This window comes from Physeter macrocephalus, chromosome 12, assembly GCF_002837175.3.
Source record: "Physeter macrocephalus isolate SW-GA chromosome 12, ASM283717v5, whole genome shotgun sequence".
Lineage (NCBI taxonomy): Eukaryota > Metazoa > Chordata > Mammalia > Artiodactyla > Physeteridae > Physeter > Physeter macrocephalus.
In genome coordinates, this window is record NC_041225.1 from 12835499 (window position 1) to 12851615 (window position 16117).

Consider the following 16117-nt stretch of genomic DNA (forward strand, 5'->3'; position numbering starts at 1 on the left):
GGCACGTGGGATCTTCCCGGAAGAGGGCTCGAACCCATGTCCCCTGCACTGGCAGGTGGATTCTTGACCACTGCACCACCAGGGAAGTCCCATTATTGTGATTTTAAATCATTTATATTTGGTTTGCTATTACTTACAGCCAAACTCAGCCTAATTGAGCACCACAGAATACAGACACAGATACAGAGCACTGCAGAAAAACAGAGAGAAAAGGAAAAAACCTGTTCTCTGGTTTGTTTCACACTGTTCTTTCTAGTTGCCATTACTTTCCTAGGGTTTCTGTACCCCAAGTCTGGCTAGAGTAAGACTAGGTATCAATATTTTAAGAAATAGAGAAATACAAAACACTGAGCAAGCGATACCAATTCAAGAAATCTTAAAAAGCATAATAGCTGCTCAGTCGTTAATAGTGAAATATTGAATCATTCTAGAAATGGTCTCAAATATTATTCTAACAGGATCAGCTATGCATATCCTCTACTCCCTACTCCCCAGCTGCCTAAACAGTGAGAAGGTCACCATAATGAGCCTTAACAATCCTAGCACTGAACTTGTTGGAGTCTATTTCTTTCATGTGGTCTTATACATCAGTCTCCAGATTGATGAGAGTAGAGCCACATCACCTGTAAGTCCAAGGTATGGAAGGAAAAGGGAAAGGATATTTCCCTAACCCTCCCCCCAATTAAATCATCCCTCTGATGCTTACATATACCTACACTTGAACTTTTGGGGGATGATGGAAATAGTTGGGATAACAATAAGTACTGTGTTGGATGTAAAATATGCTTGTGTATCTATACCTATTCCTTGATTGTGTGGTGGTTTCATGACCATATACATTTGTCAAAATTGTCCTCCTGAGTCTTGGCCAATGTTGGCTTGTCAATATCTCTCATAAAACTTGTTACCCAGAAATGAGTATACTATTCAGGATATGGCCAGCCCAGCACAGCTTAGAGTGGGACCTTGTCCTTCCAATTTTAGACACCATGCTGTTTTTAGAAAGTGACATTAGCTTTTTGAAAGCAAGTGACATTGTTGATTCATATAGGGTTTGTAGGCAACAAAGGCTTATAGGTTCTCACCCTAAATTCAAAACTTTTAATATATCCCTGTTCAATTTTAATCTTTATTTGGCCCCAGATCTTTCTAGATTGTTCCAGATTCTGATTTTTTTTTTATACACTGACTCTTCCTCTTAGTTTTGTGACATCTGTAATTTGGTGAGCATGTTTTCATTTTGTACATAGTATATCATAGAGTATAAAAAATAGGTTACAAACATTTTTGCAAGAGTGCCTGAACTACAGTGACCAAGGGGAGAGTGGTATGAGCTGAAGCTGTAGAAGTAGGCAAAGGCTAGGCCCTGCAGGAGTTGTAGGACTTTAGCCTCAGAGCAATGGGAAGCCATTCAAGCCACAAGATGGATACTTTGCTAGATGAGTTGAGAATTGTTAAACCTATTTAGCTTTTTTTCCATATTTTGTGTCCTACAAAATAGTTCTTCAAATATCCAAAGAATTTAGAAAAGGGTGCAGACTCAGCCCATGTTGCTCCAGAGAACAAGGACCAATGAGCAAGAGGCTTATTTGAGCTCTTTTTTTTTTCTTTAATTTTCATAACAATCAGTGTTGTCTAAAAACAGGACAGGTGAAGCAGCTCCCTGACCCAAGCAGTATTCCTGCAGAGATGCAATGGCCACATGGGATCTGTAGAATACTCTAGAACTGGGTGGACAAGATGACTTCTCAATCTGCAACCCATTCGATCACTAAGATTCTATAAGGACCAAGAGAACTCCTTTCACTTTTCTGAAACTGTACATGAGTCACTTTCCTACTCATTAACCAAAAATGTTCTTGCCCAGCTGCTAGATTTAACCATTAGGCAAGGATTCATGGCACTAGACAAAGAGTCCAAGTTTTTCACCTAAATAATTATCAATTGTCCTATTTTAAACATATTCGTATACTACTAATGTGTCAAAATATATAAATCCAGAAACCCCAGCATGGCTCCCTCCTGAACACTCTGTTTGGAAGCAAAGAGGAGAGCTGCCCCAATGGCTTCATGCCCAGCTGAGCACCCAAATGGTGAAGCAAACCTGGCAAAAATGGGCCCAGACACAGCTCCACCTCTCTATCCACCACCTCTCTGGCACCTAGGGAAGTGGAACCCTAACACACAGAGTGCCAAAAGCATTTCCCAAACCTCTTCATGAAACTGTGGACTAGCCAAAATGGGGAAATTTTTGAAAGAAAAAGGTTTAGGACAGAAATAAAAGGAATGAGGTGTGTCTAGGGACTCAGGAGGTCTGGACCTGCCCCCATTGTCCCTTCCTTGGTTAGGCATACACCCAGCTGATAAGGTCTAATCAAAAATACACATCAAAAAGGAGCCATCCTGAAAACAGTATGGCGGTTCCTCAAAAAATTAAAAATAGAGTTACTGTATAATCCAGTAATACCACTTCAAGTTATACACCCAAAGAACTGAAAGCAGAGGCTCAAACAGATAATTGTACACTCATGTTCAAAGCAACATTATTCACCATAGCCAAAAGGTAGAAGTAAAACAGATGTCCGTGACAGATGAATGCATGAACAAAATGCAGTATATACATACAATGGAATATTATTCAGCCTTAGAAAGGAAGGAAATTGTCATAGGCTACAACATGGATGAACCTTGAGGACTTAATGCTAAGTGAAATAAGTCAGTCACAAAAAAGACAAATACTGTGTGATTCCTCTTAAATGAGGTTCCCAGAGTAGTCAAAATCACAGACAGAAAGTAGAATGGTGGTTGCCAGGGCCTGGGGGGAGAAGGCCACAGGGAGTTAGTGTTTAATGGGTATAGAGTTTCTGTTTAGGAGGATGAGAAAGCTCAGGAGACAGATAATGGTGTTGACCTGAAAGAGACTGCCAGATAGTTTCCCAGCAGAGATGGGTTTATTCAGGATCAGCAGAGAATTGCAGTTTGGGATCTGCAACCATGAAGTCAAGGGAAGGAAAATGCTTTTACAGAGGGGGAAACGGAAGTTGGGAGAGCTGTAATAAACAAAGAGTCCCTGGCTTTTCATTGGCGAGTCCTTGCCAGGAAGGAGGAGTCTTTCTTCTTAGGACTGGGCTCCCTGTGGTCGCAGAATATGAGAACTCCTCCTTCTGATCTCCCTACTCTATTTGAGGTACCTGTTTATTGATTTTTTTACAGTGGTGATGATTGTACAGCATTGTAAATGTATATAATGACACTGTACGCTTAAAAGGGGCTTAAATGGTAAACTTTGTTTTGTGTATCTTGGCACAGTGAAAAACATAAAAGGAGCCACCCTGCAGTACTAAAAACTAAAATCCTTTAGCTTCAGAGACCCATAACAAGTGGAGATGTACACTCATGTGGAGCCGCCAAATTCATCATTTTGGTTTTATCTTACTTTTATGTGAACCTTAGCATCTAAGGGAGCTGGGGAGGCGTTGTCTATGGGGCCCGGGTGCTCCCCGATCGCCCATCCCCGCCGCCTTCAGCGTAAGTGACAGCACAACAGCCCCGAAACCGCCTCCTTAAAAGGGGAGCTTCGCCTCCCACCCAACCAGCCGCCCTCTATGCCAACTGCCCGTTCACTGTACGTTCTTCCAATCAAAGAGCCCCCTGGGTGATTTGACTGGCAGAGCCAACCACAACGCGTCTATTTCCTTTTGTCCCGCCCTCCCCTGCTTCCGACTGGCGGGTTTCAAACCCACGGGAGCCAGTGAGAGTGGGCGCACGCGAGACGCGCCGGCCTTGACTTCAGGCGCGGCCTTTGAAGAAGAACTGTAGCTGGGGAGTCATGGTGCTGCCGGGGCCCTCCGCCGCCGCGGGTGAGTATGACTTCGAGCCGCTGTGTCTTACGGCCGGGGACGAAGGGAGGCCCCCGAGTGAGTCCTTTAGGCGGAAGTGGCCGGTCCGCTCGCCTGTCTGCCTCTGCCTCCCCGTCGGCGTTTCCAGTCCTGGGGGCGCTGACCCGAGCCCAGGCCCTAGGCCCCGGTGAGAAGTCGGGGCCGGGGGTCGGGGAGGGTGTGCGCGGGGCCATGTACCTCCAGGCATCTTCCCAGTGACTCCCGCAGCAGCTCTGCAAAAAGGTGTCATTGTCACCTCGTTTGGGTAAAGAATCTGAGGCCCCTTGCCCGGGGTGGCACAGTCAGTAGGAAGCCAAGCGCTCCTGCGGCCCGTATGTGGCTCCAGGCAGAGCCTGGGTGTGGCCCTCGGGGCAGCGCCCGCCGACGGACTTGTGACAGCTGTCAAGGAGGGTCTTACCCCGACGCGGAGCTCATCTCCTGGCAAGCCCGCGCGCCCTGGTGGAAGCTGATGGGTTAAATGTGCGCGGAGGCTGAGGGTCCCGGGCTCCCTGACCTCTTAGATGTGCCTGGAGCCCTTTGCTGACTTTCAGCGTACTCCTGCTCAGGTGCCTGCCACCTGCTCCAAAATGCGTACAGTGTTTTGTTGGTCTCGGTAATAATGCATGTTGACTGTCTCCCGGGGCCCGGGCACTGTTCTAAGCACTTTACACAACAGCCCTTCAAGATGGGCTTTTCTGCCCCATTTTATAGGCTCATCAGCAGCAAGGTTTGGTAACTTGCTAGAAGTCACAGAGCTGGGATTCCAGCCCCATCTCTCAGCCTCCAACAGTACTCTTGACACAGCTGTCTCCTAGGGATGCATCAGAGCCAGATATCAAAACACAGGGCATAAATACACTACCACGTGGAAAATAGATAGCTCCTGCTCTGTGATGGCCTAGTTGGGTGGGATGGGTGGGGCGGTCCAAGAGGGAGGGGATGTGTGTATGCAAATGGCTGATTCACTTGGCTCTGCGGCAGAAGCTAACACAACATTGTAAGGCAATTATACTCCAAAAACGAAAAACAAAAAAACCCCAAAAACTTCCCTGGTGGCGCAGTGGTTGAGAGTCCGCCTGCCAATGCAGGGGACACGGATTCGTGCCCGGGTCCGGGAGGATCCCACATGCCGCGGAGCGGCTGGGCCCGTGGGCCATGGCCACTGAGCCTGCGCGTCCGGAGCCTGTGCTCTGCAACGGGAGAGCCCACAACAGTGAGAGACCCGCGTACCGCAAAAAAAAAAAAAAAAAACCAAAACCAAAAAACACAGGGCAACTCAGTTTAAATGAAGTTGAGTTGTTTTGCACCCCTATAGCTTTTTTTTTTTTTTTTAAACCGTTACTGAATTTTAGCCTTTTCCAACCACCCAGTCCCCTCACTTAGTCTCTGCCTCTGGACTCCCATAGTTCTTTCTTTGACCCTATTTTATGGCATCTAGATTTTGCCTTATATTGTAATTATTATTGTGTTTATTTTATCTCCACTACTAGACTGAAACTTCTTGAAGATGGAAATACTGACTTTTCATTCTCTCACAGATGCCTTGCTTAGAAAGTCACCATATGGATAGATGTTTGCCATGAACCCCCTAACCTGGCCTATTTTGTCCTTAGTACCAAAGGAAACCCTCTAAAGGTTTGGGGGCAAAAATCATCATTCCTGTTAGAAGGGGTTAATAAAACAAGGCCCGGGCTTGCCAGCTTAGGTGGGCCAGTAACAGAATTTCTTCATTTAAAGCTTGAAGTGTTGGAGCTGAGAACAGTGGCTGTGAGCAAGGGCTTTGGGTTTGGATAAACCTGGTTTCAAATCCTGGCTTAGCCACATGTTATCTGGGTAACTTTGGGCATATCATTTATCCTCTTTAAATTTCAGACTGTAAAATACCTCATAGGATTGTAGTACAGATTAAAAGAAGTAATATAAGTGTGAAGAGCTTTGTACGTGGCATATAAATGATATTGTTGATGTTAACTTGGAGGCACATTTGTAGGGCTAGGGACTTTATAGCTTTATGGTCCAAAGCCAAAATCATTACAGAAAGGTGTCATCTTTTAGAATATAAATGAACTGGTTAGAATCTCACGTGTTTGTTTGCTCGCCTGTTTTGCAGAAGAGCGGCAGAGAAAGCTCCAGGAGTACCTAGCAGCCAAGGGAAAACTGAAGTGCCAAAACACCAAGTGAGTTTGTCTCCCACGGTTATGCAAGTTCCGTTGCCCTGGTTGCTAATAGCAACTTAAAGCCTTTTCAAAACATAGCCCTTTTGTTTGCAGTCTCCTCAGACTTGCCTTGGGATCCTATGATTATTCAAAAAGGGCATTTCCAGTCCAGGCATGACAAAAACGTTGGCAAAGATTTAAGCATTACTACTGTGACAGTCTCCAAAGGCGGGAGAGGAGGATCCACAATACCACCTGCAATGCTGCAAGCTTTTCCTGTCCCTGCTGTGTTCCTGGGAGAGTGATTCTTGTGAAGGCGGTGTTTGGCCAAGGAGCTGAATGATCCTGGTTCTGGTGCTTCTCTCTAAAGCAGGAGAGCCGGTTCAGTCCATCCTCCATAAGCTGCACACCCACATCCTCCAGCCTGACAGTGCTCTTTGGTCTTCCTCTTAGCACTTACTCTTGAGGTGAACAGAATATGACTGCTTCACTTTGATCTTTTGTCAACATCTTGTCATCTAAATGGTGTTATCTCACGTGCCTTAGCATTGATATGTTTTTCTACCCAACATGTTGCTAAATTTTTATCTGAAAATCAACTTTTACGAAGTTAGCTTTCACCCTTGTTTTAGTTTCTTTTTACTTTGGGTTTTTACTTGACTCTATTTCCTTGATTAAATAAACCTAATTCACGTAGTCAACATATATTTATTTAATACCTATAATGTATCAGTCACTCTTGCTTCTGAAGGTATGTGGTCCCTGCCTTCCCAGGACTTAATATCCGAGATGGGAGAAACAAGCATCAAGTCATGATCAAAGTCCCTGTTAGTCTGGCAGTTTATGATCTGTGAAGATTGAGTCTAAATTCTCTACTTTTCTCTTTTTTTGTGTTTTATCTCTCATTAGCTAGATTTCATATGTGCCTCAGTATTTTTTATTTATATCACTTTCCCCACCTGAAAATTCACTATTTGAAGATACTTAAAAAACAAGCAAGTTTTTTTCTTAATTATAGTTGATTTAATATAAATGAATTTATTTACAAAAGAGAAACAGATTCACAGACATAGAAAACAAGCAAGCTTTTTAAAGAAGCATTTAATTATCTTATTTGGCATTGAATCTCTAGTGCCTGGCACATTGCAGTGTTCCCAGAATGATGTTCCAATGAGTAAGACTATGCAGATATGAAGAAAACACGTATTTTATTAATACTGTTAGAATGTTATATTTATGCATAGGACATCTATGAAAGGAGCACAGAAAAAAATGGGCAACAGTGGTTGTGGTCACTGAGGAGTAGAATAATAGAACTAAGGAAGGGATGATAAGGAGACTTACTGTCAATCATAATTTTTGAATTTTTTTTACCATATATGGAAATTCTAGTGATTTAAAATCCTAACCGTAAAAATTTTTAATCACCGTACTGTTAATCACTGTACTTCCCAAGCCTTGCTGATTCTTCTGTACCAAGAATTAATCTTATTTCATCTTTTATAGGCCTTATCTAAAAGCCAAGAATAATTGCCCGAATCCTCCACCTTCTAAATCTGTAAGTAGAAATTAGTCTTTTAAAAAATATCCGTTTTGAATGATTAGCAATAAAAATAATAAACATGTTAACAACCTAAAGAACATGTTTTGCAAAGGTATTTACATAAATATAAGAACAGTTTGGTTTAGTAAGCAATAGTATCATTTTTTGAAAAGTACAACATGCTGTAGTTAGTTTATTAACCAAAAAAAACCTTTAAGTGCACTTTGATCCTCTTAACGTTTATTGAATACTTACTATGTGTCTGGCACTTTTCTGACTTGCGTTAACTCCTTGAGTCCTTACAACCTTATGAGGTAGAACTATTAGTAGCCCATTTTACAGATGAGGGAACTGAGTCACAGAAGGGTTAAGTTCCCAAGGTCACATAGTTATTAATCTCTTAATAGGTTGATAGTCTGAGAGCCCATGGTCTTAACTACTTTGGTATGCTGCCATGAAGTTAAATAGCTCAGTAGTCATTAAAAGAGAACATCTGTGTTGGATCTTCCAAGCTACTTAACAAGCCTATGCTTCCCAATCAGTTCGGCTCAGCTAGACTGTGGATGGAATAATAAAAAGATCCTAACATACTTAAGGCTTAAATGGGAGAAATTATCCTCCTGAAAATGGCACAAATTCTTCATCTGCAATAAGATAATCAATAAAAATCCCAACTTTAATTTTTAAAACCATAGTTTTATCTAAGTTCAAAAGTGTAATTGAAATAATGTTGCCCAAAGTGTGACATTGGTGCCAATTTTCATAAGTTTTAATGATTCGGTCATTAAATGTGCACAGACACACACACATATACATATATACCTATATGCATAGGCATACATATATCGTATATAGACTATATATGTTATGTGTACACGTGACATTGATAGACACTGTGGAGGATAGAAAATGCATAGAAAGCAAAAGTGGTGCATGATGAAGTGAACAGTTGAGAATTACTGGGCTAGACTTTTTTTTTATATATAGATTTATTTTTTATTTGTTTATTTTTGGCTGTGTTGGGCCTTCAGTGCTACACAGGCTTTCTCTAGTTGTGGAGAATGGGGGCTACTCTTCGTTGTAGTGCACGGGCTTCTCATTGAGGCGGCTTCTCTTGTGGAGCACGGGCTCTAGGCGCTCAGGCTTCAGTAGTTGTGGCATGTGGGCTCAGTAGTTGTGGCTCACGGACTCTAGAGCACAGGCTCAGTAGTTGTGGCACACGGGCTTAGTTGCTCTGTGGCATGTGGGATCTTCCCGGACCAGGTAACGAACCCATGTCCCCCTTCATTGGCAGGTGAATTCTTCACCACTGCGCCACCAGGGAAGCCCCTGGGTTAGACTTCTGCTTTAGGAAGATTGAACTGGTATAGCATGCAAAGCTTAAAAACTCTGTTGGAAGGGGCCCTCATTAAGAGCTCCCAGAAGGTTCACTCGAAGCTGACAATACTGATTTCAGTAAATCATCTCTTAAATGAGGTGATACCTACCCTTTACGGTAGGTATCACAGTAGTGAAGATAAAAATGAAGTGGGGAAGGCAATTATGGAACTTGGGAGAAACTCAACGTACTAGGCAAATAACTCATCATTACAATTGTGTAAGGGTTCACAATTTATAAAACATTTTTTATATATAACCGTAAGAGTTAACATTTGAGTACTTATTATTATCCAGATACTGGATCAGACACTTTACATACAATATCTCAATTAATATTCAAAACAACACTATAAGCAGGGTGGTCATATGATTTAATGTCCAGAGACCTTTGAGAGTAAAAGGAAGTGCTATTAATATGTTGGGCCAACAGGCATAAATCAAAACTATCTTGCAAAAACCAGGACTTTATAGCACCTTCCCTAGATTATAGATAGCATTATTATTATTATTATTCCCATTTTACAAATGAGAGGACTGAGGCTCAAGGAGATTGGCCACATTTATTATACAGCCAATAAGGGTCAGACTCAGGACCTGAACAAAGCTTTTCTGGCATACTCTTAGTGTACTGTTACCATGCCTCACTATTTGAAATTAACAGCCCTCACCATAAGTGTTTCAGGTTTCATTCTGGCACACAAAGGAACACACAAAAGAAGTTTTTCATTTTCTGTTCCTATCAGGACTTTTAACATATTTGAAAAGATTCAAACATGGAGCCATCCTCTTAGATTTATTGAGCCATCCTCTTAGATTTATTGAGAAACAGTAATGTATAATAGTTGGTCCAAATCCTGACTCCTTTGTTTTCTAGCGCAGGGACCTTGGGCAAGTTATTTAACTTTGTCTGTGAGATGGGAATAATAGGAGGTTTCTCACAGAGTTGTTTGAAAGGATTGAGTTAATGCAGATTGAAGTACATTTAGAAGTGTCTGTGTATTGGGATATATGTTTCTTTGGAGGTGCATAAAGCATCTCCAGCAGGTACACATTTTAACAGAACCAGTTTCCACATCCTCAACTTCCGTTTGTGCTTTTGCGCAAAATTGATTTGTCATCGAACGTGCTTCAGTTTCTCCTTTCCCACCTCCCTTGACACTCCGTTGTCATCCTTCTTCCACTTTTCAGTTCTTTCTCTGCTTGTTTTGCCCTGGGATGGAAATATGTACCTCCAAAGTACAAAATCAAGGGACAATTTGAAATAATGATGGTGATGTTCAGAAAGCCTTTTGCAGTTCAAGCAGCTTTCCAGTTCTTTGAGTTCAACATTGTCATGTGGAAGAACATTAAAAATAATTTTTTGCTGAGAGATCACTGTATGACTTTTAGCATATGCCTCTGGATGAGTTCAAAGAATCGACTGTAATTGCTGTAACATAACATCTTCTAGTCCCATCTACTTGATAATGTGAACAAATTTTCTGTGTTTTTATTTAAAAATCCAAAGGAATAAAACTGATGAAGACCTCTGTCTCATTCTAGCAATAAATAATATAATGTCTTCCAGTGAATACATGAACTAATTGTGGGGTGGGGGGGGGCGAAGCTCCAGCCAACTCATTAAGAGACATTTCCATTTCTTTATGAAAAAGTATTTTACTCTTTATGTTTAATAATTATTGATCAAAATTGGTAACATTTATCTTTTGTTGAATTATTTATAGTTACGGTAAATGCAGATTAAGGTAAATTTATAGAAATATATTTGTTGAGAAGTATGATAGGGTAATATTATAAACTTCCAAGCACAAATATCTAGTATAAAAATTTTGTGGTGAACTGGAATGAGAATAGACCAGGAGAAAAAAGAAAGGTATTATATTTTCAGTTGTTAAAGAAGAGTATGTTTGTATAGTTTTTAAATGGATTATAGTGGGTATCAAATTTCATTTCATCTTGAAATGTCAACATTGACAGTGTGCCTGAAATTACATATTTGCAGCTATTTGAACTAACAATGAAAAAATGTTAGCTATTAACTTTTAAAAGTATAGGAAGGTACAGAGTTTGTCAAAATTATTTTGGGAGTATATGAACAAAAATGCTTGAAAACCACCAATCAGATGAGCTCTACAATCCCTCCCAGCCCTATTACAGCCCTCATGTCTTCGTATCATAATTTTCTGTTAGCACTTCTCAGGGGCATGTGTCATCTTCTCTCATCTTTGTATCCCCCTGCAGTCTAGCACAGTGCCTAGTACAGATGCAGTAAATCTCTCCTGATTTAAACCCTAGTCATATCCTTTGTGCATTTTCTCCCTTCTCTGGCTTCATATGTACAGAATGAAGTGACCAAATTCAGTTTGTGTCACTTGTTCCTTCTTGTACATTCTGTCTTTGTTTTTTGTTTTGTTTTTTTTTTTAATCAGATGTATCTGACGTGAGTTGTCTGAGGCCAGGAGTCAGAGACTGAAGTTCTATCCCCAACCCTGCCTCTTAACACCCTGCCTGACCTTGGGCAGCTCACGTTCCCTCTCAGATGAAGGGGCTCAATTTAATGATCTCCAGAATCCCTTCCAGCTCGAATGGTGTGTATTTGCCTGTTGATTGCAGGCTATTCTGCTAGCCTAGTGACTCTTCTAAGCCTAGTTTTTCTCTCAATGAAGTGCTTGAAACTAACTGCATGACCAGTTCTACCACTTACAGTAAGTTAGCAAGGCCAGGCTGATCTAAAATAAAGATATAAAAACTGTACAAGAGAGAAAATATTTGCAAATCTTATACAGGATAAAGATCTAGTACCCAGGATAAATAAAGAACTCTTACAACTCAACAATAAAAAGACAGCCCAACTTCTCTAATGGACAAAGGATCTGAATAGAAATTTCTCCAAAGAAAGTATACAAATGGGAAATAAGGACATGAAAAGATGCTCAACATCAGGGAAATGCAAATAAAAATCACAGTGAGATACCACTTCACACCCACTAGGATTGTTATAATCAAAAAGACAGATAATATGTGTTGGGGAGGATATGGAGAAATTAGAACCCTTATGCATTACTGGTGGGAATGTAAAATGGTACAGTCACTTTGGAAAATAGTTTGACAGTTCCTCAGAAGTTAATCATAGAGCTACCATATGACCCAGCAATTCCACTCCTAGATATATACCCAAGAGAGTTGAAAACAGATACACACACACAAACACACAAAACTTATAGCAAATATTCATAGCAACATTATTCATAATAGCCAGAAGGTGGAAATGACCCAGATGTCCATCAATTGAATAGATAACCAAAATGTGATATAGCCATAAAATGGAATATTTATTCAGCCATAAAAAGTAGTGAAGTGCCTGTGTGGGGACAAGAAATATATGGGAACTCTCTGTACTTCCACTCAGTTTTGCTTTGAACTAAAAGTGCTCTAAAAATAAAGTTTATTATTTAAAAAATAGAGTAATGAAGTGCAGATACATGCCACAACACGGGTGAATCTCAAAAACATGCTAAGTGGAAGAAGCCAGATTCGAAAGGCCACATATTATATGATTCCACTTATATGAAATGTCCAGAATAGGCAAATTTATAGAGACAGAAAATAGATTACTGGTTGCCCAGATCTGTGGGGAGGAGGAAATGGGGAGTGACTTCTAACAAATGTGGGATTTCTTTCTGCAATGATGAAAATGTTCTGGAATTAGGGGCGATGGTTGTACAGTCTTGTGAATATACTAAAACACACTGAATTGTACACTTTAAAATGGTGAATGGATTGCAAATTATATCTCGATTTTTTTTTAATATACAAAAAAGAACAAGTAAGGAATAGCACATAATTGGAAAGTTTATACCAACATCCGTGCCTCTTCAGTAAGCAGTAATGAGCAATAATGGGGAGAGCTGAGGTTGATGTAAATGTTGGGGCTCAAGGAGTAACCCAGCTGTGGCCATGTGAGCATACTGTCTATCTCTCTACCTCCCACCCCCAGCGCCCCCCTAGAGCACCTGTGAGCAACAACGCACACGACCAGGCCATCCTAGGGCGGCCATCTCTTCGCCCTTAAGGCCGAGTGGTTCTAGTTACAGATGTCCTTCACGCGTTCACAAAGCTTACATAGTAATTATTCATCATATTATCAAACCAAAAATAGAGAACGGTAACTCTAGCACTGCCATATCTTTCCCTGGATAGTCTACAAATCTCTGCCAAATTCTCCTTTCTGAGTAACTGCGTTCAATGCGGATGCTCCAGAATCCACAGTGGCCTGTCCCTATTATTTACCATATTAATTCTAAACACCCCTCCCTAGTTTGAAAAGTTCTCTGCAACCTAGTCCTACCTTTCTTATCCAAAATTAAATCACATGACTGAAATATTTACTTGTTAATAATGTACACTCTAACCTTAAAACCCTTTCCCGACTCCGCAAATATGACTGACTTTCTGCTGCCATGTTAGGTACTTATTCAGAACTGTTCCAAAGTATCTCAGGCCTCCCAGCATCTACCACATATCCATAACACTGATCTCCATAGATGCCTCCCAGCATCTACCACATATCCATAACACTGATCTCCAGGATGAGAGAAAGTTTCTTGAGTGACACTCTGACCTTTACAAAGGCAGTGTTGTTTTAAGAAAATTAGTGTAGCAATACAAAGTACTAGGAGGAACTTGGGAGGTACCCTAACATAAGTTTATTATGTATGTATCTTTCCAGAGTCCCTAGAAGGACACTTCATTTGGATATAATGGGCATTCAGCAAGTACTTGTTTGATCGAGCCAAATTTAATTTTTTAAACAGCAATTTTTATGTGTTCACTGCATCTCTGCTGAATTCTGTCAAGCTAAAAGATTCTAATATGTTACTAGTAGGAACTCAAGTTATAAAAATCATCTATTAGTGAGTCTTTATTTTCTCAGGATTCAATTTTCTTAAATGAAATTATAAACAAAATAACTAGTTTTTTTATTTTAAAAACAATGGACTGTTGTTATGAGTTTTCTTTTTTTACATCTTTCTCTGTCTTTTTAGACTATTAGACCTAAAAAGGATGTTACCAACCATGTTGCTTTGCCTGTCAAAGCTACAAGACCCATCAGCATTAAACGTCAGTCCAGACCTGCCAGTATCACAGGGTCCCAGAGGCCAAAGTTGGAGCCACCAAAACTTCTGGGCAAAAAAAGGCTCACTTCAGAATGTGTTTCTTCTAACCCAAACTGTAAGCCTTCCGGAAGTAGTCAACAACAGCATGAATTTGGATCATCCACTACTGGAGAACTGTCAAGAAAAACCATGGGGTCACTTAATATACAGGAATTGAAAACTAAAAAGCAGCAGGTAACACAACAAGGAACTGATAAATGTATAGATTCTGTGGACAATACCCATGTTGAAAATGAATCCTTGGGTAGCTGTCTAAAAGAGATGAATAAAGAGAACTTGCCCCAGATCTTACCAGACTCTGAGAGGAAGCCAAATCCTGAATTAGGCACCATAAGTAAGCCAAAAACTAATCAAAACAGGAGCAGTATGGCTCCTACTAAAGAAGTCTTGGGCAAAAGGTCAGTGAATAGTGCTGTTCTGAAAGAGAGAGTTAATAAACAATTTGTTGAAGAAACACAAATCAGGATTCCACCAGAGAAGTCTCAGCAACTCTCTCAAGGAACAGATCTTGCAAGACCAGGGGGAAAACCCCCCAAAACAGTTTCCTCTCACTTTGTCCAGACACTTAACAGGACACAAGCATCAAAGAAAACAGTAGTTAAGGACATAAAGAGTATAAAGGTTAATAGGGGTAAGTATGAAAGACCAAATGAAACTAAGTTACAGTCATGCACTGTTACTGAACAGAAAGTAAAACATAGCAAACCCAGCACATATCCCAAAGTGCTTCAAAGAGGATGTAATGACAGACATCCAAACACAAAGCAAGATCATAAACCCACGCAAGCTTGTTGTAGACATCGGACATCATATGTACTGCAAAAATCAAAAGCCATAAGCCAAAGGCCTAATTTGACAGTTGGCAGCTTTAACTCAGTCATTCCAAGCACCCCTAGCATAAGAGCAAATGGAGCCAAAGGGAATAAATGCAACAACAGCTGTCAACAAAAAGCACGGACTTTGGACTCCAAGTTGAAAAGGGCTCTTCCCCAGAACTGTTTTCTAAACAAGACAGCTCCCAGAACTCAAGCTGGTGGCACAACCATAAATGGAAGAGGACTCCCAAATGGGACCCAAACTAATCCAAATCAGAAGACCACAGTAGAGGATCGAAGGTACTGTATTTTAATTCCAAAATTTTGCAAATTAAGATGACTAGGCAAATTGACCATCAAGAGTACTAAAGTCAGGAGATGGGTCATAAATAATGGCTCCTGGGTAATTTTTAGCTGTAACTCTGAAAAAAAAGACAAAGCAGATATGAAGACTTGATAGAGCTGGGTGGTACATACATGTGTTCAAATTGTTCTCTGTAATTTTCTGTATGCTTGGAATAATTTATTTTTTAAAAAAGAAATTGAAACAGAATAGTTGAATAAGAAGTAGAGGTTGCAGAGGTAGACCATTCATGCAAGAAGTGCCCTGCAGGGACTGAACAGCAACAGAAGAGGCAGGGTAGGAGGAGCCAGAGTAATGAACTTACACCGCTAGGAAGTGCAGAAATGGTAGTCCCTTGTCAAGCCAACTAGTGTGAAATCCGAGAAGTTATCAGAGAAGAAGGAGCAGGAAACTTCTATGAGTCTGAGCAGGCCAGGTTTTGGAAAGTACGCTAAGGCAGAGAGAAGTAATCAGTTCACATACAGAGTTCAGATGTTAGAAGTCAGGATCTCAGGCTGCTGGGAGTTAACATTAACATGTGTGACACTTGAAACATGTGTGATGCTTGAAACTGAGCCAAAGGATTTCATACACTTTCTGCACAGGACCAGACATATTCTCATGATGTGGTGAACCTCCCAGGAGAAGCACCTCTGTACACTTGATTGGAGTAGAAAATAAGGAGATTCCTGGCAAGGGCAAAAGGAACATGTAAAATTAGATGGTAGCTAAAAGGTATAGCAGAGTGAAGTGAGGGCAGGATTTATTCTCCAAATACAGCCCTGAACACTACTGACAAGCTCTCTGCCCTCCTGAAGAGACAGA

At 40.8% G+C, this 16117-nt stretch overlaps 1 protein-coding gene across 4 annotated transcripts in view; it reads left to right on the forward strand.

Annotated features, from left to right (window-relative positions):
• Positions 1–3565: 3565 nt before the first annotated feature.
• Positions 3566–16117, forward strand: part of CKAP2L (cytoskeleton associated protein 2 like) — a 34973-nt gene continuing 22421 nt past the window's right edge. Inside the window, exons 1-4 of one of the 4 annotated variants that reach the window (XM_007120406.4) lie at positions 3566–3860; positions 5989–6055; positions 7541–7592; positions 14003–15249. In XM_007120406.4, the coding sequence (XP_007120468.1) occupies positions 3830–3860; positions 5989–6055; positions 7541–7592; positions 14003–15249 (1397 nt within the window). In that variant the 5' untranslated portion in view covers positions 3566–3829. Of the gene's footprint in view, positions 3861–5988; positions 6056–7540; positions 7593–14002; positions 15250–16117 lie in introns of those variants that run through there. The other 3 variants (XM_007120407.4, XM_007120405.4, XM_055088876.1) reach the window with 3 other exon arrangements.